At 41.8% G+C, this 24,051-nt stretch overlaps 1 protein-coding gene across 13 annotated transcripts in view; it reads right to left on the bottom strand.

The window, feature by feature from the left end:
• PITPNM2 (phosphatidylinositol transfer protein membrane associated 2) overlaps positions 1-24,051 on the bottom strand; it is a 200,216-nt gene that overhangs the window by 92,114 nt on the left and 84,051 nt on the right. For all 13 annotated transcript variants that reach the window (XM_065568711.1, XM_008163521.4, XM_065568715.1 and 10 more), the window contains one exon: positions 10,229-10,402. In XM_065568711.1, the coding sequence (XP_065424783.1) occupies positions 10,229-10,306 (78 nt within the window). In that variant the 5' untranslated portion in view covers positions 10,307-10,402. The remainder of the gene's footprint in view (positions 1-10,228; positions 10,403-24,051) is intronic.

Raw genomic sequence — 24,051 nt, 5'->3', positions numbered from 1 at the left:
ACCTCCCTGTCCCCTGAAGAAGAGACTGTTACTGTAGAAGCTCCTGCAGCATGATGCACAGATGAATACCTCTGTTGCCTGAGGCTTCATTACTCTTTGCTGCTTTCACAGCAAATGTAAAATGGCCAAGTTGTGAGCAGCAGGCCTTCACAAAAGAGTACAGATGTACGTGCAAGGCCAATGTGTACAAATACTATATGCACTGCATTATTTAGAACCAGGTCTGGCTATTAATGGAGCTCTTAGTACAACACACCATGATATTATGTGGACAATCCGCTGTGCAAGTCTATAAATAATTAACAGCCTTAAAAGAGAACCATTCTTATACCCGTTCATAAATCACTCTGCAGTGCAAAGTCATACAACCACACTTTTGTTGGAGCTGGGCTGCCTGACGCACAGGAATGCAAAATGGAAATAATTTTATTATGAAGACACCTCAAACCTGCTTGCCCTACATGCTATATCTTTTAAACTGGCTGTTAACATTTCAGCTTCCATTTCCTGCTCAGTTTTTTTATTCTACTTGGCATTTATGTCCTGCTTTTTCTTCTTCAAAGATTTGCACAACATTGACTGCTCCACAAAGCACCATCTGAGAGAAATACTATCCCTATTTTACAGATGGAGTAACTGAGGTAGGTAGATGAAGCACACTGCCCAAGGGCACTCAGTGCATCAGGGATGGGATGTGAAATCAAGACTGAATCTCAGTCTGACACTCAGACTACTCCCTTCTATTTTGCAAACCAAACACAATCAAAATTTTGCATTAAAATAAAATAAAATAAAAAAATGTGGCCCAGCTGAAAAGATAAAGCTTTACTTATTTAAAAAGTACACACAGTATTGCCAATCCCAACCATTTAATAATCATGACCCAAGGCCCAAAATTTCATGGGATTCGCTTAAAAATCTTGAGGTTTTAAGAAAGTCAGAAATTCTGGGTTCTTTTTATTTGTCTTTGGTTTCTGAGCTTTGAAGATACATTCGGGTCACAGTTTCAAGCTTTTCTCCACAAATCCAATAGCTAGAAAGTTTCATTAAAAAAAATTACTGACATTCTCACAAAACATGACTCTAGGAGCTGGGGCTTTAAGAAAGACATCAAATACTGTGAGACTCCCAACAAAATTGCAAGAGTTACATTCTAACCCCAGTTTAACATCACATATTGAGTCCTGCTCTTAGTGCTATAACCAAACCAGTTACTTAATATAAAATCAACCCTAATTTTCATGCTTTTGGAGCAAGGGACACAAACTGGTACTGATACAATGACTGCAAATATTACTTCATGTTTATGTAGCACTTTTCAAACACTACCTGCAGACAGTATTGCCAACTCTTGCAGCTCTATTGTCAGTCTTTCGATATTTGGTGTTTTTCCCCATTTCCTGGAGTTAAGTGATTATGTGAGACTCTCAGCTTTCATTTTAAAACAGTAGGTTTCTCACCCTTATAGCTGCACAGAAAATCTTGAAAACATGACCCGAGTACACCCTAATGGGCCCCCAAAAAACCCAAAACAAAACAAAATGGAAGACTTTTAAAAACTGCATGATTTTGGGAGGCCGACTCAGGATCTCTGAGCACTTCCAATTGGCAATACTATGCAGATAGCAGGTTGAAAATGTGGATTTGGTTATGAGACCATTTTTTTGCTCTGAGAAAGGGACCTGCATTTCTTCTTCTGCTGCTGCTGTTGTATAACAGTACCAATAAGTGGCAACTGCCTTCAAAACAGAAACATGCAAATGACCATCCTCCAAATGGTGAAGTATCCAAAACAGATCAACTGCATCTTAATCAGTGGTATAAAAAGAAAAAAAGATTCAGAGAAAACAGATGACTTTTAGAGTCACTGTCAGATCTTGGGTGCTTTAATCTGTGCCAGGCTAGAGACAGACTTTGAAAGACAAGCCAGCACTGGCATGGCATTGGAAGTCAGACAGATAACACAAACAGAAAGGGATCTGATTGACAGCGTGAATATCAAGTGCTGGTTTGAGGCACAGGGTACATGGGGTAGCCCTGACAACTCAAAGATGTAGCATTAGTGAAACAAGCCACATTGGTAACAGGGAAAGTGAGTTCTCCTGTAGATGAGACGCAACGTATGCACAGGTTTCACCCACACTGTACCTGCCAGTGTTTCTCCCTGTTCTGCAGTGTCCAACATCCAGAGATGAAAGAGTAGCTCATTCTCCAAACCCATTCCGTCCTTTACCTATCTCCTGAGGCCGCCAACAAAGAGGACTGGCCAGTGCCAAATGCAGTGGAGGTTTTGCTGAGCTGGACTCCTGTCCACTAGAAATCAGACAGAATGCCAGGAATTCATTGCACAAACACACACTTAACTTCTTCAAATCCATTTTCAAGAACCAACAAGACTCTACTTGGCAGCTGCAAGCATCTCAGAGAATAGCCCCACCCAGATGATGAAGACTGCCAAGAAAAAAAATGACAACTGAAGATTGACAGGATTCACAGTATATATGGAGAAAGAAAAACAACAGAGTCAATACCAATCAAGCAGAGAGGAGCAGCACAAGTGAGATAAGATTCTCACCCTTGAAAGCACTGCCTGCTTTTCTGAGAACACAGCAAATTATAGATGTCGGAGGATCATTGCAAGTCAACGTGCAAAAGGGTCTGAGCAGAAGCCAAACTACAAATGAGCTAGCAAAAAGGAGCCTGCAGTGAGATGGAAAGAACATCAAGACACATCTGACTAGAGATTTCCTTCCATTAATCCAGCAGAAAGCCCATGAGATCAGGTAAAGCTAAATGAATCCAAAAGAACTAAAATATAAAACAAGGTCTGAGGTTTTCATAACTTAAATTTCCAGGACTGACTGCAAGTCTTGTCCAAATCATTCAAAAGGTGACACTGTAAAGACTTGCATCCACATAGGAAAAACTGTGATTGCCAAAGAATGACCTCAAATGAAATAGCAGATCGAGTATGAGGCTAGGAACTCTTAAATCCTATAACCATCTCAACTCTTTGGGGGCTTCGGACAAGTCATTTCCTCATTCAGTGTCCCCATTTGCAAAGTAGGAATAATAATCCTGATTTATCGGTATTATCAGGGTATGCTCTGAGGAGTATTGTCCACACAATGCTGTGAAACTGTGTACTCCATGCCAGAGACAAGTTCTGGCACTTATTCTTTAATTCTATTTGGGAATTCTGGGTAAGTTGGGTTTTCATGTGCGAAGGCCCTTCATTATTGCTAGGTATCAGGAATGGCTAACAAATTATAGTGGCTGTTGTCTCAACTCAATAGCAAAATATACTGCATCACACTAGAAAGCGGTGGCCTGAATATTAAAGGCGGATGTCCCACTTTTGCTTTGGCTGAGCTGAGCTAAACTTGCTTCCTGACTAGCTTATTTAGTTCAGCCATAATCTTCTGTTTTCGCTTGGTGGTTTTGTTTTTCTTTTAACAGTTTTAAACAGCCACAATCTCAGCTGAACTTCCTGGCCAAGATGCTAATAGGGCCACTACTGGGCCACTTGGCCATGAGCAATGGTGGGGCTTCAGGCTACAGCTGCTTTTGGACTCTATAGAAGTGCACCCTGGAGAGTTATGAGGCTTAATTGGCTAATATTTCCAAACTGCTTTGAGACTCTTGTATGAAAGGGCTGATTCTAAGAGGAGATAAGAGCCCGCAGAGTTCCTTGTGTTCTACACAATGTGCCTAGCAGAAACAGAGACTCTGGCCTCTAGGTACTACAAATAATCATTGTCTCCTTAATGGAGTGCCTTGCAAGATAAGGCCCATAAAGTGCAAAACAGAGTACCAAGTATTACGATTCTTAGTTTAAGGGATTCATGCGTCAGTTTCAAATAACTTTCATCCTCAAAAGGCAACTGTCAAGGTCCAGAAGATGAAGAGGGAATGTTCTTCAAATATATGGTCTTCCAAGGAAGATCACAACCATCCTCAGGAAACTGCTTAGAGCTAGACAGGGCATGGTTATTTACAAAGAAAGAAAGTTATGAACACCGATTTTAAAATAAAATTTAATATCAAATGGAAATGTCTCCCTTCATCTAAGGGTCACAAGAGTGAGAACCTCTTGGAATCCCAGGGCATATGGGAACTCCAGTAGCAACTGGCATGGAGATGATAAATGGACTGACCTTTACCTAACGGTACAGTGATCTTTACGGTGAATGGGGTCAAGATAGAGCAGAATACAAACTTTTACGAAACAGCAAAAAAGATTCAAGATTAAGATGAGTTTGTCGAAGGTGGGTAACAAGAACACTGTCAATTCCCTGATAAGGATTAGGGATGGCAAACTCCTGAGAAGATGAAAAAGAGAATTAGAAAGATGTTTTAAACTGACAGCATGGTTTGACGTGGCAACAAATGAAAACAATGTTTGTAACCCTCAATTCAGATTTATTGTATTTTAAACACAAGTATTGTGAGCATTTTGTGTTGAAGGTCAAAGGAGGCTGGTTTAGACATTTTCTCACACTTGATTTCCTCTCTCCATGGAGAAACGTCCACTTTGGGATTCGGAACAGGAGTCTCCATAACCACTTGGTAGAGTGAGACATTTCACAGAGACCCTCAGAGATGGTAGTTCTACTTTCCAGACTTTGGCTTTTGAAGAGTTCTCTTGGGCTGTATCCCTCCTTTGCCAGGATAGGAATGTGCACTTCCCCACACCAGATTGCAGTTCCCCAAGCTCATCATGGCAACTTGTGCAAAGTTATTAGTCCTTGGTTACTAAGAGCAAATTTCACCGAGAGCACCTTCACGTTTGGCAGCAGGAGGTAGTTTTGAATAAGCATGTATCGCATTTCTGTTTTTTTTAGCAGAGAGAAACGCTGGTAGCATACAAAAGGAATGCTTGATATTATAGGAGACACATGAGTCTTCAGTTTGAGGAAGCTTACACGCAAGCGCCAGAAGCTCCCTAGAAGGGGGGGGCACCAGCACCTGGACTGAGGCGCCGCCCCAACTCCACCTCCTCCCCCAAGGCTCACCCGCTGCTTGCTCCTCTCCGTCTCTTGCCCCAAGTCCCGCCCACTCACTCCTCTCTGTGGTGGAGAGGAGCGAGCGGTGTGCAGGGGCCACTTAGGGAAGAGGCGGCACGAGGGCAAGGCCGCGGGGGAAGAGGTGGAGTGGGCCCACGATCCGGGGACTGGTGCCTCCCCCCACTTCTTGGGAGCTTTGCTTCCAGCGCTCCTCCAAAGGGAGGTGACCCATGCCTCATCCATGGGGTTTTCCCTCCTGCATGGCCAGTGTTTTCTAGTGAGGTTTAACCTCCCCAAGCCTCTTATATGTGCTGCTCATGCTTGATATCTGCTCCCCCCAACCATCTTGTGGTTGGTTGGTGTTGCAGTCAACCATTTATCATTGGGGGGGAGAGGAGAATCACTGTTGTGATCTCATTTAAAAACAGATGGAGCGTGTTGCAGAGAGATGATCTGGTCAAATCAAAGAACAATGTGAAATCAATATGAAAATGACACGAATAAAATAATGTCTTGAAAAGAGGTTTTGAGAATGATTTCAGTATTTTGCACTATTTTCTCAGTTCCCTGATTTATGCACCAGAATAAAGGAGATTGTTGCAGAAAAGGAGATTATTGGTTAGGAGTCTAGACTAAACAGATGGAATTTTTTCATATGGAGAGCAAATGAGAAAGAAATAAGACCATCATCAAGACAAAGATGAGAAGAGAGCTGTACATACAGCAGAGGATTACCCTACCTGCCCTATTACAGATGCAACAAGACTTCCTGAACTGAACACGATGACAAGCATCATGCTAGAGATTCCCCATGGAAATACTTTATTTATAGAGTCTCAAATCTAACTGAGAAAAAACAATTTGGTTCAGATCTTCTAGTCTGGAAGCAGGTCAAGGATCCATTAAGCTCATTGCTGTAATATAAAATTAACTTATTTATTGAAGAATCTAAGTGCTACTCTGTGTACTGAAACCGCTGTCTCTGCAGAAAAGGATTCAGAAGCTGCAAAAGTGATGCTAAGGGGAAAAATGACAAGCCTCTAAGAAACTGGCCATTAATTCACTTCAGCCTTTGGAACTTTAAACATCAGCAGGGAACCCAGAAAATGTGGGAGATGCAAGATACTAAGGAGTACAGAAGGGACAATTTATTGCTGCCTTGGGCAGCCAATAGCACAGAAAGAGCCAAGAACTAGGATGCCAAAATCTCATCCTGTACACTTTTATTGTTCCTATCCAGTGTGCATTTACCATACATCATTCTAAGAGAAGCAGCAGTTGTGAGAACTTTTTGTTCTCTGTAAGAACTGATCCTGCTTGTAGCAAACTGAAGGGGAATCTTTCCAAGAGTTCCAACAGGAACAGCTCCTTCAGAAGGTAAAGCGTGGCCTCTCCATACACTGTGTGAATAAGGAGGGGGGGAAAAGAAACAATGGAAATTCCTCTCTTTAAAAAAACCTTGCAACTATTTTGGGCCTGACTTTGCAACCCTCACACAAGTAATGCCACGGGGTGAAAGTTTCAAAAGCATGTAAGTAACTTAAGAGCCTCACTACCATGCGATTTAGACACTTTTGAAAACGTTATCCATGGACTTCAACAGGCTACACTTATGCACAAAGCTTTACTTTGCTCATAAAAGACCTGATTTGCATTTAACTTCAACCTAATGAATAATTCCACCCCTATTGAGGAAAGCCACAAATCATATGCTTAAAGTCAAGCATGTATTTAAGTCTCACTGAAGCCAAATATACTCTTTATGAACAAAATTTCCTATAAATTACCACATATTTCACTTTTGCAGTGCTGGAGATCTACCTCTTCTCTTACGAACTGGTATGATTATCATTCTAGTGCAGCATCTGTACAGTGCTCTGCATAACAAATGAAATTTAAAACTAGGCTCTGTGCTCCTAAGGACACATTTTAATAAAAGGAAAGAAAAGAATAATCCCTTCTCAAGGAGAGATGCTCAGTATCTTTTCGGAACACGGAAAAGTCTCCCTCTGCATTATTCTGTCCTTAAAAATGGGCTTTACATTACTATATATTACATATAGACATCCCAGTTTGCTGCTCCCCCTGGAATATGCTCACCAGCTAGATGCTATAACTCACAAAAAAAACTTCTCCTGTGGGCTACAGATTCCAAAGGAATGAAAGAAAAGAAAAATAGTGATTCCTCTATAGCCAGACAAAAGGGTCTTATTAAAAATCACACTCTGAAAACATCTAGAAAAGTCTTTCGTGCTCTTTCCTGCTCCTTCTGAGTTAACATTCCCTGATTTATCTCTCAAAGGATAAAGCAGTGTTATTTTACAGAGGCAGTTAATGTCATGGGGACCATGCCAATTCCCACTGAAGTGTGTGGGAGTCTTTCCACTGACTTCAAGGGCAGATGGAACGAGCCCTTACAGAACAAGATTAAAGAAAGGGGAATTTAACCCTAACATTTTATTCCAAGGGTCTTTCAAAATATTTTGAGCTAAGATAGATATTTTCTCTCAGAAGTGCTTATGTTCATTCTTAGAGATAGATTGTGCCTTGGATGAATTGTACCTTCAAGTATGTGGGAGTAAGAAACCTTCCCCCACCTTTATACCCTTCTGCAGGCTGGACCTTGGAGCTGGGACACAGAGTTAAACAAGTTCACTTACTACCCTGCTGGGCAGTGAGTGGCTGGAGCCTTGGCTCCAACCACCTTCCAACCCAACAGCCAGTACAGCTGGGCTGGTGCAGGGGAAACTAATTTGCTGATGGGGCACAGTCCAGCAGCAAATTATGTCTGGCAAGGGGGCAGCAGGGGAGGGATATTGCTGGGATGGTGCATTTACACACCACCCCTTGCTCAAGCCAGTGCCAAAAGGTAGAATCTAGACCTTACACACATCACCTGATAATGGTTTCAGGCAATTAAATGGAATCACACACTCTGTGCTAATCCGATAAAATCTTGTTTATGGCTTCTGAGAGAACACCAGCAGAATTCCGCTAACTCAGTGGTCCCCAACGCGGTGCCCGCGGGTGCCATGGCGCCCGCCGGGGAATCTATGTGCGCCCGCGTACTGGCCAGCAGACAAGCATCCACCGAAATGCCACCGACAAGCAGCGTCATCCAGAGGCGTCGCCACCGAAATGCCGCCGACAAAAAAGGTTGGGGACCACTGCGCTAACTAAACGTTCCACCATCAAAAGACATTAAACCTGGCAGCAATTCTGATTCAACAATATTGTTAACCTGAGGACATATCCCATAAGAATGGCTATAATGGGTCAGACCAATGGTCCATCTAGCCCATTATCCTCTCTTCCCACAGTGGCCAGATGCTGCAGAGGGATCACACAGAACAGGAAAATTATCAAGTGATCCATTCCCTGTCATCCAGTCCCTGCTTCCGTCAGTCAGAGGTTTAGAGGCACCCAGAGCATGGGGTTGTGTCCCTGACTATGTTGGCTAATAGCTATTGATGGACCTATCCTCCATGAACTTATCTTTTTGAAGCCGGTTATACTTCTGGCTTTCACAACATCCCCTGGCAACGAGTTCTACAGGTTGACTGTGCATTGTGTGAAAGAAGAGCTACCTTTTGTTTTAAGGCTGCTGTCTATTAATTTCAATGGGTGACTACTAGTTCGTGTGTTATGTGAAGGGATAAATAACACTTCCTTATTCACTGACTCCACACTATTCATGATTTTATAGCCCTCTATCATCGCCCAAATCATCTTTCTTCTAAGCTGAACAGTTTCAGTCTTTTTCATCTCTCCTCAGACAGAAGCTGTTCCATACACCAGATCATTTCTGTTGCCCTTTTCTGTACTTGTTCCAGTTGTTGTGTATCTTTTTTGAGATGGGGCAACCAGAATGGCATATGGTATTAAAGTATTCTCCCCAACAAAGAGCATGCTGAATCTCTCCCACTAATGAGACCATTCTTCAACGGGTTCCTTAGCCTGCTGTTACATTTGCATAGCTAATATGTTTCCCCTCTTAGTATGATTTTTATTTAAACATCTAATCCAAATGTGATAGAAAAAGTCATGAGAAAATAATTATATGACATTTTTCAAAACAATTTTAGCTTCAGGAGAAGCTACAGAGAAATTAAGCCCCCTGAGAAAATGTTTACTCACTTATGCTAATATTAAGTTACAAATCCATTTATCAATTTATATACGTACTCAAATATTTTTGCCAGAAAAAAGAATTCCTTTGGTAATATTGAAGAATATATATTATGCTGTGCACTGCTTGGTAGTCAAGTCTAGCAATGAATTATTCTTTTTTTTTTTAGGGGGGGGCACTGTAAAAATAAAAATCACAGTATAATAAAAATAATTTCTCATATCTGGAATAATTTTTCACCATTTAATGCTGTTCATTTTAGGTCCCAATCCAGCAAAGCAGCTAAGCACATGCTTAAATACAAACCTCTGGAGCAGTCCCACTGAAATAAAAATGGAACTGCTCTGTGTGCTCAGAGTTAGGCATGTGTTTTGCTAGATTGAGGGCATTTTTGCATTTTCTTTAGCTTTATGGGCAATGAAACTAGATGGGCAATTTCATTTCCTTTTTAGTAAATTTCACTGCTGGGTTTCTCATGTACCATCCTAAGGCTATTGTTTTTGGATTTCCATTTTTAGGAGGGGGAGCATGGACGATTGAGATTACAAAAACAAACATTTTGTTTTCTATTTTTTTAAAAAGTTATGAAAACATTTACATTAGATTTAATAAAAACTAAATTTTGTGCCTAAACTAAGATGACAGGATCTGTGTGCTTACATATAATTATTAAAGAAATAGTATGTAAGTCATGTGCTAAGCTATTTTTAGTTTACCTTTTGAAAGTTATAATGAACTAATATTTCCACATAAAAATTAAGGTCCAGTGCTTCCCTACATAGGAATAACCTACCCAAGGTGTGATACTTCCCAAGTTTGTACTAGATCTGTTTACTTCCAATTCTCTTTCAGGAGAGGAAGTTTTGCCAGTTTAAGGACAGCAGGATCCAACCTTTAACTTGAAAGAAGATGGTCAAATAAATTTTAAAAGCAAAACTGCATTAAAAAAAGTTAGCTGAAAAGTCTGCCGGAAACGCCAGATTACTATGTTCTTCATCAAGACATCACTTTTTGCACAGGAAGTGAAGACCAAAATACCATTTGTGTAAATCAGTGTGGGCCCATCACTATGTCTGTTTGAACCATTACTAACCTGTATCATGTACAGCTGGGCAATCCGATACTCTTCCACACTCATTGGAATTGGAATACGATATTCCTTTATAAGCATCTTGAAGTCCAAGCCTTTTTGTCAGTTCAGAAATGCAATCCAGATATTTCTAGTAGAGTCTCCTTAAATAATGGTAAGTGAGTGCATTGAGGACCCCTGAAATAAAAACAGAGAGATGCAATTATTTTCTGCACTGATTAAACGTAATAATTTAATCTCCAGAGACATTAATTTATCTTAAAACAAGAAAGAAAAATCCCTTGATTGTTACTCTGGAACTGGTATCAAGTTGAACAGACTCTTTTAGAAGAATTTTGATTTGCTACAGGGGACACCCTCAAAGCTATTGCCCTAGGGACCTTTGCCACCATGTCAAACAGATTTTTATATGTAACATCTCCACGGCTGAGATATGACACAGCTGAAAATGAAAAAGTGAAGCTTTTGTTGTAGGACAATAATGTATCTCTCCAATGTCAGTGACACATCAGAGATGTAGCCACTCAGAGACATCAGATCTTCTTATCCTCTTACATGATTGCTCTGCAGCTGACAAAAGAGACTAATTAGGAGACTTCCTCAGCCCTCGGTAACACCACATTGGAGAACTTAAATTGGACTCTAACAAAGAGGTCTGTAAAAACGTACTTTTCTTCCCATTATTATTAACAGCATCCATTCTCTTTTCCCTCCAATGAAGTCCAGGGATTAAATCCTCCCGCCACTGAAGTTAATGGCAGAACTTGTTTTACACACCCATAGCATAAGTTAACAGCATTAGATCAAACTTCAAGTCAGAAAAGAAGTCCTAGAATACACAGCTTCTGTGCAATTTAAAAGAAAATATGACTGATCAACACAGAGGGCTAAGAGAGCAACTTTCGGAGTACTTCCAGGACACGGCAGACGAGGGGTGGTGGTTGTAGCAGTACTAAACATAGAAATGGAGAGAAGAAAGGTGAGGAGAGGAGAGAGCATAGAACACTGAATCGTGACTGCAAAACTCCCTCTGGCAGTCAGACCTGTAAATCTTTCTAGTAGTCCCAGGGGCAGATTATCCAAGATAACACCAACCTTAGCAGCATTACGGGATAACATTGTCACTAGAATAAATGATTTTAAAAAATAGTTTCCCCAGCACATAAACCCCAAATGCCTTTCCTTCTACAGAAAGCATACAGGCCTCTTGTCACATCTGCTTAGTGAAACTGTTCCGATATAATTCTCGCAAAAAACAGAGGAAAAATTCCTTTATTGTGTTTACAAGGAGGCAGAAAAAAAGCTGTACAGGGGACCTTAAAACTTTTGAGTGATTGACTTTCTAACCTGAATAATTTTCTTTTAACCTAGATTTTTGTATCTGGTTACATTATATATATTTTTTCATAAAAGAACATCTAATGGAAAAGCAGAGAAAAAATTGTTTAATGACTCATTCACAGGGTGGGCAATTTCAGGATCTTACACTTGCTTACAGAAGTAACAGGTTTCAGAGTGGTAGCCGTGTTAATCTGTATCAGCAAAAACAACAAGGAGTCGTTGTGGCACTTTAGAGACTAACAAATTTATTTGGGCATAAGCTTTTGTGGGCTAAAACCCACTTCATCAGATGCATGGAGTGAAAAATACAGTAAGCAGTGTGTGTGTGTGTGTGTGTGTGTGTACACCTCTACCCCGATATAACACGAATTCGGATATAACACGGTAAAGCAGATGTCCACCTTGACTGCATTGGCCTCGTTACAACTACAAAAGTAATCTTCCCTCTACTGATACTCACCCCTTCTTGTCAACTGTTGAGAATAAGCCACTTCCACCTTAATTGAATTGGCCTCGTTAGCACTGACCCCACACTTGGTAAGGCAACTCCCATGATGAAGTGGGTTTTAGCCCATGAAAGCTTACGCCCAAATAAATTTGTTAGTCTCTAAGGTGCCACAAGGACTCCTCGTTGTTTTTACAGAAGTAAGATACTGTAGTTATACAAAAGAAACAACATGCTTCTATAAGGTGTACTTCCATTTCTCATTTCAAAATCAGGTGAATATTGGTTTGCATTATTTATTGTGTATATTTAGAAAGTTAGAATAAGCTGTTCTACCACCAGACAAGATTTTAACTCCCTCAAACAAAACAGAGGAAGTAAAAATTGTTAATGTTTCCATACTCAAAGAACGAAACACGTACTTTTAATCTGAATGATTTTAGATTAATGAAAACAACAAGAACTCCATGTAAAGTCTCCATGAGAATGCACACTGTATGACTCCTGTAACAGCTGCTGTGACTGATGACAATCTGGCTGCTGTCCCTGAAGAGAAGCAATCTTTAGAAACGCGAAGGTGCAGTACACGGAAAATAAAGGCATCCCAATTTCAAGATTGATACCACAGAAAAACTATGTGCACCAGGGCAAAAAATTTGGTAAACTTACTGTAATAACTCCAAGAAAAGCGTGACTGAGTTCTCCAACCTTGTCAAAGGATTCCACCCACGCTAAACGTTAGCTTCCAAATTCACGTTTTTGTTAACAGAGGGCCAGAGCTGTTCAGTAGAGTGAAAGCACAGTCCACTAGCTCATTATACAGCAAGATGCCTGCCTAGCTTAATACAGATAATACATTAAATCCTAAAATTTGCTTTAGTGATAATGATCCCACAAAAGCCACATGATCTAGTGAATTAAGCAGAGGGCAGGAAGCCTGGGAGCACTGAGTTCCTGTCCCACCGCTCTCACTGAGGGTCCCTAATAATACTTGGCACTTACACCGCACTTTATTGACATTAAATAAGGCTTGGCGATACTAAATGATATGCCCAAATCACAGAGTACATGAGCATCAGAACCAGGATTAGAACCCAGGCTCCTCCTCACTCCTGTCTTGTGCCTAAACCAAATTGTGCCATGCCAAGAAGCACTCTCTTATAAGCAAGTTTAGGCCCAATCCTGCAAACACCTACACACATTCCTGAGTTTATGCAATGGGAATATTAACACTTAACACACTTGTGTAAGTGTTAGCAGGATGGGGGTGGAAGGTTGCTGGGGTATTTACATAGGGGCTTAAGTCTTTTTTATTATTATTTTTATTATTAAGGTTTGTTTTATTACCTCCCCTATCTCACCTCTCACTGACTTGCCCAGAATAATTACCCGTCTGGCACTGAATTTTAAATGTATTTTTTTCATTTTTAATTCTGTTTCATGGCATTTTATTGCTTTTAAATTATTATTATTATTCCTGTCAGCGCAACCCCAGGGAAAATTTCCCTGACATGACAGACCCTGCGGGGAATACTTCTGTCAAGACAACCCCCGACACACACGCGTGTGTGCACTCTACCAAAAGAATTTCTCTGGCAGGCTAATCCACTAGGAGAACATTCCAGAATGGGGTGTGGATAAGCTTAAGAGGCTTTTAATTAATGTTATGGAACAAAGCAATAATATTTAATAGAGATAAGCCCTGAACAGCACCCTGACCCCAAGATCAGAACATATCTGACCTTCCAAGGAGAAGCTGGCATCCGAACTTTTAAAGCAGGAGGTTTAACATAACGTTTGGCTGCTTGTGTGGGGTGGAACAGTTCAGTCTATGTAGTGATCTTTTAAAATTTAAGTTAAAATCTTTTTCAGATGCTTTGAAACGGTGTCACAGGCACATTGGGTACATCCATCACCTGCCTGTCTTCGCGCGCTTGTTAAGAACAGGGTATTTCAGTCGATTATAAGAGATGAATAAAACAAAAGAGCATCTTAGGAGCAATAAAATGGCAGGAAACGGGTATTGGGATGAAAAAAAAGTGTTTATAATTCAGTGCCAGACAGGTAATAAATAATAATTCAGACAGACTCAGGCAACCAAGACACAAGATGGTTTATTTTACTGCATCCTTTAAAAAACAAAAAAAGACCCAAGGGCCGCAAGCACATACAGTAGCAGCCACCAGCAGGCTCAACTTGCACATGGTCTTTGAGTGTCAGGCCCCCCTTGAATAGCCTGTCTTGGTTACAGAAATGGGCAGCGATCTAGCTCACATCTCAGTTTTTATGAGACATGAGCAAGCCCTCGCTGCAAAGCTCCCTTCCAGATGTGGCCTTTCCAAAAGTTCAGTGCGTTCAGAGCCACGGTTTTGGTTTGGCCCAATATGTGACTGACAAGTCTCCTGTTGCCTAGAACCACCAAGCACTCCACAAAAGAGCAGGACCAGAGGATACGCCCATCTGGACTGTACTTTTCTGAATTCCTCCTGTGGCTCTGTTCCACTGCTTGGGTCCCATCCTGCACTTAAGAAAGCCTGCCATGGCAGATGCATACACATCCTCCACAAAACATTGTCTAAAGAAGCAACTACCCTTCTGAAGGAAACGGAGCTGAAATGCCAGATTTCATTTTCAACTTCAAGCTATGCGTGCCAGTCAGCCAACGTACCCAGGATTAGGATCAGCAGCTTGATCCTGAGGGAGGGACACCAAGCACTTGGCACACATAAAGCAAATTTTTAAGTCAGTCTGAGTTAAAAAAATGTGGAAAAATTTGGAGTCTGGGCTGCCTTTAACCTGAAAAATAGCAACCTGTGTCAAACATTGCAGTTTGACTAAGGCCAGGTCTACACTAACCCCCTACTTCGAACTAAGGTACGCAACTTCAGCTACGTGAATAACGTAGCTGAAGTTCGAAGTACCTTAGTTCGAACTTACCTCGGTCCACACGCGGCAGGCAGGCTCCCCCGTCGACTCCGCGGTACTCCTCTCGTCTAGCTGGAGTACCGCAGTCGACGGCGAGCACTTCCGGGTTCGACTTATCGCGTCCAGACAAGACGCGATAAGTCGAACCCAGAAGTTCGATCGCTCGCCGCCGAACTACCGGGTAAGTGTAGACCTACCCTTAGTGGCAACCCAGGAAAACGCATTGTATTGGGAAGGATAAAATACAGATATGGTCCAGATTCAGATGTGAGATATATCCATGCAAATTGGGAGTTAATGCACTGAATCAGCAGTGTTATTCCCAATTCACACTGATGGACAGCAGCTGTCCTTGTAAAGACGTTTTGATGGTCATAGATAAGCAGATAGCATGACCTTGGTATTTGCAGTATTCCCGGTACCAAGTATAGTCAACACTGCAAATACTGCACAGAGGTAATGTTATCTAAAGCAAAAACAGAAAGCTTTTAAGGGTGACCACCAGTGAGAGAGCAGAACAGGGCTCTAGAGCAGGGCTGTCAACAGCCTGTGAATTGGGATCACAGCCTGTGAATTGGGATCAATTAAAGTTTATTTATAGTCTGTGGGCCAGGTCTACACATGTATAGACTAGCCCAATCCACTGCTGAATCCCCACTGCTTAAAGTGGGGGGTTGTGCAAAGAGGTGGAATATGGCCATTAGGTTGCAACTGAGGGCATCATTTCAAGAGTGGCTCTGGATTTTGGCTGTCCAACTTCAGGCATCTTGGGCCTGATTTTCCAAGGCGCTGATCACCTGCAGCTCCTGAAGGTCACTAAAATCTGAGACACTCAAAGCTAGTTAGTAACATTAAAAAGCTGTGCAGTGGAGGGAAATAGTGATACAGGGCATTTTTAGGTCCACTGCTATTTGGCTATTCGTATATGCCGTTACTCCTTTGTACACAGAACTGCAGTAACTATTTGCATATATGCCAGGCGCATAATTTTATACTTCAATTATTTTAAAGTCAGGCTCTTAAAGCATCGTACTTGGGCTTCAGAGTTAATGCCCCACTGAGATGAGTCAAGTCAGTGCCACCTCTGAACTATAATTTCAGGCTTTCTGAAGACACCCCCCCCCCCCCACTTCATTGAGTTCTGATTGTAAAGGTTTCCTTCACAACAAAAGGCTTGGAAACTTCAATTTAAAAAGAAAAAAGATTAGATTCAGCCGAATCCAAATCCATCAGCAGATGCATCTAATCACCTCAATCCAGCCCACGTATCGGTTGTTTGACACCAGAGGTTTGAGATGTGACTGCCACAGCCTCCTTGGCATTAAATGATGCTTCAGAGACTGCAAAAGGGCTTTACTGAAGGACTGATGACAACTGAAACCTTGTAATTAGGGAATAAGATTTAATGAGTGCTGAGACTATTAATGGCAGATACTTAAACATCAAAAGTCCTGAAGGCCAAACCCTGATCAAGCTGAAGGGATGACCCTAAAAGGTCTGGGTTGAGGATTATAACAAAAAACAACATTTTTTTTTTTTTTTACTGTCTTCTGGCTGCTCGGCTTGTCAGTTGGGTCCAATGTGGGAAAACCAATCACCGTCTGGTAAATTCAAGCTATAAATACCCATTATTGCTGTACCCCCAGCTGGGCTGCTACAAGCTCTCCCAGCTGTCACCTCAACAACTCATTTCTGATCAGCTAATATTTTCTGAGAGCTGCCTCTGCAGTACACAGAGCTGAGCTAGGACTGAAATGAGCTAAACAGCGGAAGCAATAGATGCCCCATGCTGAAACTAATATTAAACATATTCATTAGGGGAGAAATAAATCCTAAAAGCATAAAGCAACAGAAAACAGCTTTTCTAGCTGCAGGTATGAGCTTTATCCCACACAATTAGAATTAAAAGGTGTAACTGTACACAGACAGGTACACCCAAGATGTTTATTTTATTATTAATACCTAGCTCTTACAGAGCACTTTTCATCTGTAGAACTCAAAGCACTTTACAAACATGGTCAATATCATTACCCCTATTTTACAGATGGGGAAACTGAGGCACACAGAGGGCAAGTGACTGATTCAAGTCAACTCACAGGAGAGCTGGGAACTGAACCCAAGTCTCCTGAGTACTAGTACAGTGCCTTATCCACTAGGCTATACTACCCACCTACTAGGTTAAGAAATGGGTGTGACTGAATTTCCCTCCCTTCCCTGCGAAACAGCCCGCTCCCCCAAAGATCCTACTATTTAAGACTATCAGTGTTCATAACTCAAGTACGAATTAGTTTTCCTCAAAATATCTTCACACAATTATGAAATGAATGGTAGTTAATAAGGAAACAATGGTAATATGCAATACAAACAAATCAACTAAATAATACTGAAGGGGTTTGTAAAGGTGTTACCTAGAGACCATTTAAAAATTCCATGTCCCTTGTGCTCTGAGCCCCTCTTTAGCTTCGGTATGGTTTCTTTATCCCCTGAAATGACCTCTTTGTGAAGAGAGTGATATTTAGCATTTGGATCAGTCCTGTGTCCCCCCTCCACAATCCCCACAAAAAAGTCTGTCCCATCTGCATTAGAATGTTCATTCTAACCACCACATTTCAAGGAGCTGTCCCCTAAACTGTTTTTCTTTTAAAATCCTATCAATCCCGTAAGAGGTCCCTGAGGGGAGAGTGAGCAGGAAGGCAGATAGTACCACACCCCATACCAACGCTGCTGAGAGAGATGGTGTAAGGGTTCTAAGACCAAAGTTAATTTAGCTAAGGGCTACTTCATTCGGGGAAAAATACTGTTTACAAGGACTTGCTGAAGAACATGTGAACATTGTGCAATTTTTAAAAACGTGACACGTTATGCACGAGCAAGTAGATTAGTTCATGTAACTTTCACATTAGAAGTTGAAAAAACACATTTCTGCACAATAACTTTGTGACTACTAGGGTTGTTATAAACACCTACTCCTGAAAGTAGTTAGCGTTAAAAATATTTTTCTATATTTCTTCAGTTGGTCCACCTTGTGTATTTGACAGCACTTTTTGTATAGATAATCTCCGTTTTCATATATAGTTATATAGCAAAAAATAAACTAATTAACTGGAAATATCCATTTAAACATCAGGGAGCAGAAAAATCCTTCAACCCAGCATGGTGTGAATTATACATGTTTAAAGGGATCTGTCTCAGCAAATGATATTTTGGGAAATTAGTTTACAAACAATTCAGGTTGATAATGTCCCTTCAAAAAAAAAAAAAAAAAACCCAAAACCCCCAAAAACCCAACTCAGTTTCAAAATTTGCCTTAGATCACATGTGAAAATCAGTTGGGTCCCTACCCAACATTTGCCCACGACACAGAATCACCACACAATTTGACACAATCCAATACCTCCCCGGAGTGGTGTGTTGAATGCAGGAATGGGTTAAGGTGCATTGGAAGAGCTGCGAGGGGGAAAGGCTGCAGAATGCCTGCATACACCATATCTGTCTCTAGCCTGCAGTACAATTAATCCCACACTTTCAGGAATATAAAAGAGAAAAACAAAAGGAGGTGTGGGCATGTGTGGTTGGTGATGCTATTAAGATGCAAAGCTCAGAACAAATTCACTCAGATACAGAACGTGTAGATAATGGTGCATTGGGATGAGGACACAGACCAGAAGACAACGCAAGGCTTGAAGAAAACATTAAGAGAAAAAGCTGAGTTTACAGTACTTAATCTTTTTTCCATTATTAGATGCAATTTGACGTCACTTGTAGAATTTAAGAGCCCATTGTAAAGCCAACGTTTATTACAACAGAAGGATGGAATCAGTCCAAATGCAATACAACTGCACTGTGGCTATTAAATCTTGTTATAGTTCACTGGGCAGCCAAATACTGGCTTGCAGCAAAAAAATGATTCATGAAACATTTTTTAATATGAAGCTACGATACAGTATCTTATAACCATTTCCATTTACTCGATTCCTGCGACATCTGGGTACAGGAATATTGCGTTTCTTTCTTTCTATTGTATTAATGATGCTACAGTGTGAGCTCCCCAAAGTGCTCAGTTCAGCTTTTGGCATTCTAACTCCAAGGGGATTTAATAGCAGGGAAGTCCATTAGCCGAATGGTAGTTGGAAAATTAATGTTTAAGGTTACGCTGTGCCTGGAGGTTACGAAAAAATGAAATAAAGAGAGACATTAAAAACCTGCGATGCATAGTGAAGTCATGGATCAGTTTAGGGGAAAAAAATAAAATAAGCTATAATTCCCCCTCTGCTGTTGTTTAGAAAAAATGGATATCAAAAGGAACACATCTGAGATTAAATGATAAATGCTTCCAAATGGCCTTTATTGTATGCACATTTCAAGCAACAGTCACAAAAATGTCACGAGCGCCCTGATGGAAGGCTTGCAGCAGAGCAACTCTAGTCAGGTTCTTGCAGGCTCAGCTCTGCGGAAGAGAACTACGCAGACCCCACTCTCTCAGTATTGTTCCTCGCCTGCCTCCCTCCGCATCATGTTGCTAAAAATAACTGGATACAAAAATATATATGAGCAGCATTAAGAGAACGGTAACTGCAGGGGGTTGCTGTAAATAGGCATCGCAAACCTGAAGGGACACAGTAAAGGGGGGCATTTTTGCATCTGTTCCATGGTAAATCCAATGGCTGTGGACTGTTAAGAAACTGCCATCTGGAAGCCTGTGTAATTTGTGGGCAGCACCTAGGGAGGTGTGATGCCTGGCCAAGAATGCTTCGAGATGGCTTTTCTGACTTTGGGTACGCAGCACAACAGCTGCTAGTGTATTTCCCTATGCAGGCAGACACGTATTAGCTCTGCTTGAGCTAGCACCTCACAATAGCAGTGTGACCTCGAGCTAGCTGCCCTACTACAATCCCACTGACCCCCTGGGTACGTACTCAGGTAGCCAGCCCGAGCTGCTGTCCAGACCTCCACAGCCACAGCGCTATTTTTAGGCACTCGCTTGAGCTGTCTGCCTACACCTCCCAGCTGCTGTGAAGACATCCCCTAAGATGGCTAGGGAAGAATCTATTGCTCCTATACGCTTCAAGTCAAAGAGCTTTTGTGGGGGCCTCTTGGAGGAGTTTAGGAGGAGACTGTGTGATTGTGTTTAGCCAGTGTCCTTTGGGCCAATGAAGGCTTTGTCTTCACTACCAGACAAAGATGTGATTTACTGTGAGATAACTCACATGCGGTAGCCATCCCGTGTAAAACCCTAGTGGAGACAAGGCACCTGTAGTTTTTACCATGACATAGCTAGGTGAGGTCAACGCCATACCCATCCCCCCGGCCGTGGTTGACATCACCTAGCTACTGCCCAGTCAGAATTATTGGTACCTTGTCTCCATTAAAACACTAACACATGTTAGTGATCCCACCATCATAAAAAAGAAGAGCCACTTTTTTTTGCCATGAAACACAGCCGAACACTCTGGGGGAAACCTCATCTCACTCTACTCGTTAATTCATATGAAAACTTGAATCCGCCTTATCTTCACTAGCATTCCACTGTGCGTTAGCTGTTAAGAACAGGTCTTTTTGAGTAGTGAAAATAAGACCTACGTTAACAACACCAAGTGAGAAAACTAAGAGTAGTAAAAGGAAGAGCTAAGGGAGCAATAGCCCGCCACATACACCTGCCCTCTTTGCTAGATGGTGTCCATTCGCCAATCGGAGTCTTCAGCCATGGGGCTGAGGAGGATGACACCAACCCTGCAGAGCTCCTAGGCTCAAAATCACATTTAACACTGGGGTTTCTAAAAACAAAGTTGCAACAAAAAACCCAACCTGCAATTGTGAAAGCACTGCCGAGTGAACAGGAGTGCTTCACCCTTTTCTCTGCTGCATAAAAGCCACGATTAAGGTAGCAAATCTGAACACTGCAGTGGTTAAAACGAACATTCAGAACTGGTTTAAAGATGGTCTTATAAAAGGAAAAAATATATTACACTCTCAACCATGGAGTCATCACCATGGCTTCACAATACTCCACACTGGAATCTGTCAGTGCGAAGTCTACCTTGCCTAAAGACTGATTAGGGACTGAGAAAGCATGCACTATCTATCCCACAGGAAAACTGCCCAGGTATCTAGAACTGCCCAGGAAGCAAAGGATGAGAGGAGAAAGACTAATTAGTGGGGGCTGATGACCAATACTGGAACTGAGATTCAAAGTTTGTGATCCTCATGTCCTGCTGTGGTGAATGTTTAATATCTGTGTCTGTTGGTTCTTTCATCCGTAACACCAACAGATTTCACACACTGCATAATGCCTTCAGAGTTTCAATCTCGAAAATAATTACTCTGAATATCTGATAAGTGCCTTTTACGGTGATTTTCAGAAAAGAAGAGACTTATGTTTCCTCCCTTCAACACTGCACCAGGGTAATGAAGGTACATGGATAATCAAGAATTTTTACATATTAAATCAATCAGTCAGTACATTTAGGGGGCTGATTTTTTCCCCCCACATGAAGTGATGCAGTGTTTTTACCCGTCAGATCTTATTGCTGCTACAAATCATTCCTAATACTGACTGCAACATGGAACCCAGCCTCTAATAACGCCTAAATAATTTATGGGTTTCCAGGATATTTTCAGCTAAGCAGATTGCGAGCTGATGCAAAGGAGTCCAAATTGAGCTGCACTGGTAGATTGGTGGGATTTCTTCTTCTGGCTGTGTAACAAAACACACTGCTCCTCTCTAACAAGACATAGTAAACACAATCTTGGTGCTTGGAATTTGACAAAAAGGGTAATAGTCCTAAGAAGACCAGTATAAAGCCAGATATTAAAAAGTGTTTCCCATTCCATCAGCCATGGAAAATTCCCCAGTAAGTGTGAAAATTCAGTTAGGGTCAAATTCCATTCTCTGATCCATAGACATAAATCTGGTTCAACTCCACTCAAACAAAGACTCACTCCAGATTTGTGCCTCTAAAACAAGAGCAGAATTTGACCCCTTGATTGTAAAATTCCAGAGGTACCTACTATCTATGCTTCCTTCCTTGATGCTTTGAGGACAATTATGATAGTTCAAGAATAAACACAACTGGAAGAGCAGCAAAGGCAAGGGCTGAAGGTAATGAAGGTAAACATTTAGTTCAGAGTAAACCAGTGTTTCCTAGAGGGCCTGATCTTTAAGGAGGTCACAGATCAATACGGGCTTAAACCAGCAACTGCAGTTGCACCACCCAGAGTTCTGAAAACTGCCAGGAAACATTTGCTCCATTGTATGCACCAGGCTGTCTCCTGGGACCTATCCAATACCCACTGAAGCCAATAGGAGTTTCTCCCTTGACATCTGTGGGAGTTGCATTGGGCCCACTGTCTGGCCACTGTAATTGAAATAGCACTCTTATCCCAGCTGGCTGTAATAAAGTTCATATTATTTTATGTTTTTTGAAGGATGATGGATCGTGGCAGCACTGACAACTAGCATTCCCGCATTTCCCCTGCTTGCTGCCTGCAGTAACTTTACCTGCAGATTTTTCATAGTACTTTAAACTGTCATCTAACTTAACCCAGTCTCTAGATAAATGTCTGTATAGGAAATAGCTACACAAAATTGATATCCAAGCCCCTGTGAAAAGGACAGACGCCCAATGCTATTTCTTTCTCATTAAGGACTAAGCACAGGGACTTAGCAAGAAAGGCCTGGCGACAAGTTATTTTCCATTGTACAGCCTGGAGCAATATGTCTACCCGGCAAAACTCCCACAGAGCTTGTGTCACGACTGAGCACCATCCAGGGTGCTAGTTCTCCCCATAACAGCATAACCACTCCTCGGCAGTGTTCTGAGCAGAAGTATTTTCCTATCAAACATTCCAGACTATCAATAAACGAGACACAGCGCAGCTTGCAAAGCCAGTCAAGCATTGGATGAGCACAGGAAATGCCAGAAAAGCTGTCATTTCAGTGCATGAGTCACAGGAGAAGCAGATTTGCCTACTGCAGGAGGAGGAAAGGGGCCATGAAGCAGTGCAAAGGGTTGGGGGGGGGGGTTATTTTCACTATTCCCGTTTGCAGGATCCAAATTAAATGGAAAGAATAAAGAACCCCTAGAGCCTCTGTGGCAGCACAATGGATCCCACGCAGCACCTGTCAAGCCTGGGGTTAAGTCCCCGTTTCAGGCAGTCGCAGGCCCCATAGCTGCTGCCAACAGTTGGGTTCATCAGCATTCTCCCCACTCATGCCCCCCAGGAAACTCCTGCTGGTTATCAAGGTGACTTGACAGCAGCCCCCCTTTTCCCTTGGCAGGTGGGGATATAACTCAGGAAGGAGAGACTCTGATGGGAGCCTGGAGAAGTCCATATGAGTATGAGCCTTCAACTCATGCCCACAAGCAACTAATCACAGCAGGGAGCTTGACCCATTGGCTCTCTGCTGTAGGAAGCCTGACCCTGTGTTTGAACCTCAGTTATTGCAAACCCTGGATTTATGTTTCATATCTAGCTGAAGGAAGCCTTTGTTTTGCACTGAGCGGTGCAAATTCATTCCTCTCTGTGTGCTAGTCACACTTCTACTTGTGTACCCTCCAAGAATGTAACCCAGCCTCAAATACTGATCAGGGAGAATGGAACAGCTTCCTGGGATCCTCTCTAACACTTGCTGGAGGCTTCAGCCCAACCTGCATCAATGAAGATTAATATTAAGGCTAGTTCTCCACATTTACTATATCCAGTGCCATAATTCTGAGGATCAAAGTACTTTACAGACATTAAATATTCCTCATGATAGCTTTAAGTAAGGAAATATTATCCTAATTTTAAACATTGGTAAACTGGGGCAGAGAGCAGGTAAGGGATTCACCCAAGGTCACCCCCACCCAGCAGGACAAGGGCAGAGCTAGGAATAGAACCCAAGGCTCCTGTTTCTCAGTACCCTGCTCCTCTACCCCGTAAGCCACATTCACTCGCCAAAGGATATGAGAGCTGTGGGATGCCAATTCTCTCTTTGGGGAAATTCTTTTCACAAAATCTTGAGGTTGTGGTTAAATTTGGGGCTATGTGAGATCTCACCATCCCCAAAACCGTCGTGAAATTACCAGTATTTTCACAAAACCTTTGTTCATTTTGCAACCTTTTGGTTGAACAC

Source organism: Chrysemys picta, chromosome 15 (assembly GCF_011386835.1).
Source record: "Chrysemys picta bellii isolate R12L10 chromosome 15, ASM1138683v2, whole genome shotgun sequence".
Lineage (NCBI taxonomy): Eukaryota > Metazoa > Chordata > Testudines > Emydidae > Chrysemys > Chrysemys picta.
This window is presented reverse-complemented; position numbering and strand designations above follow the sequence as displayed.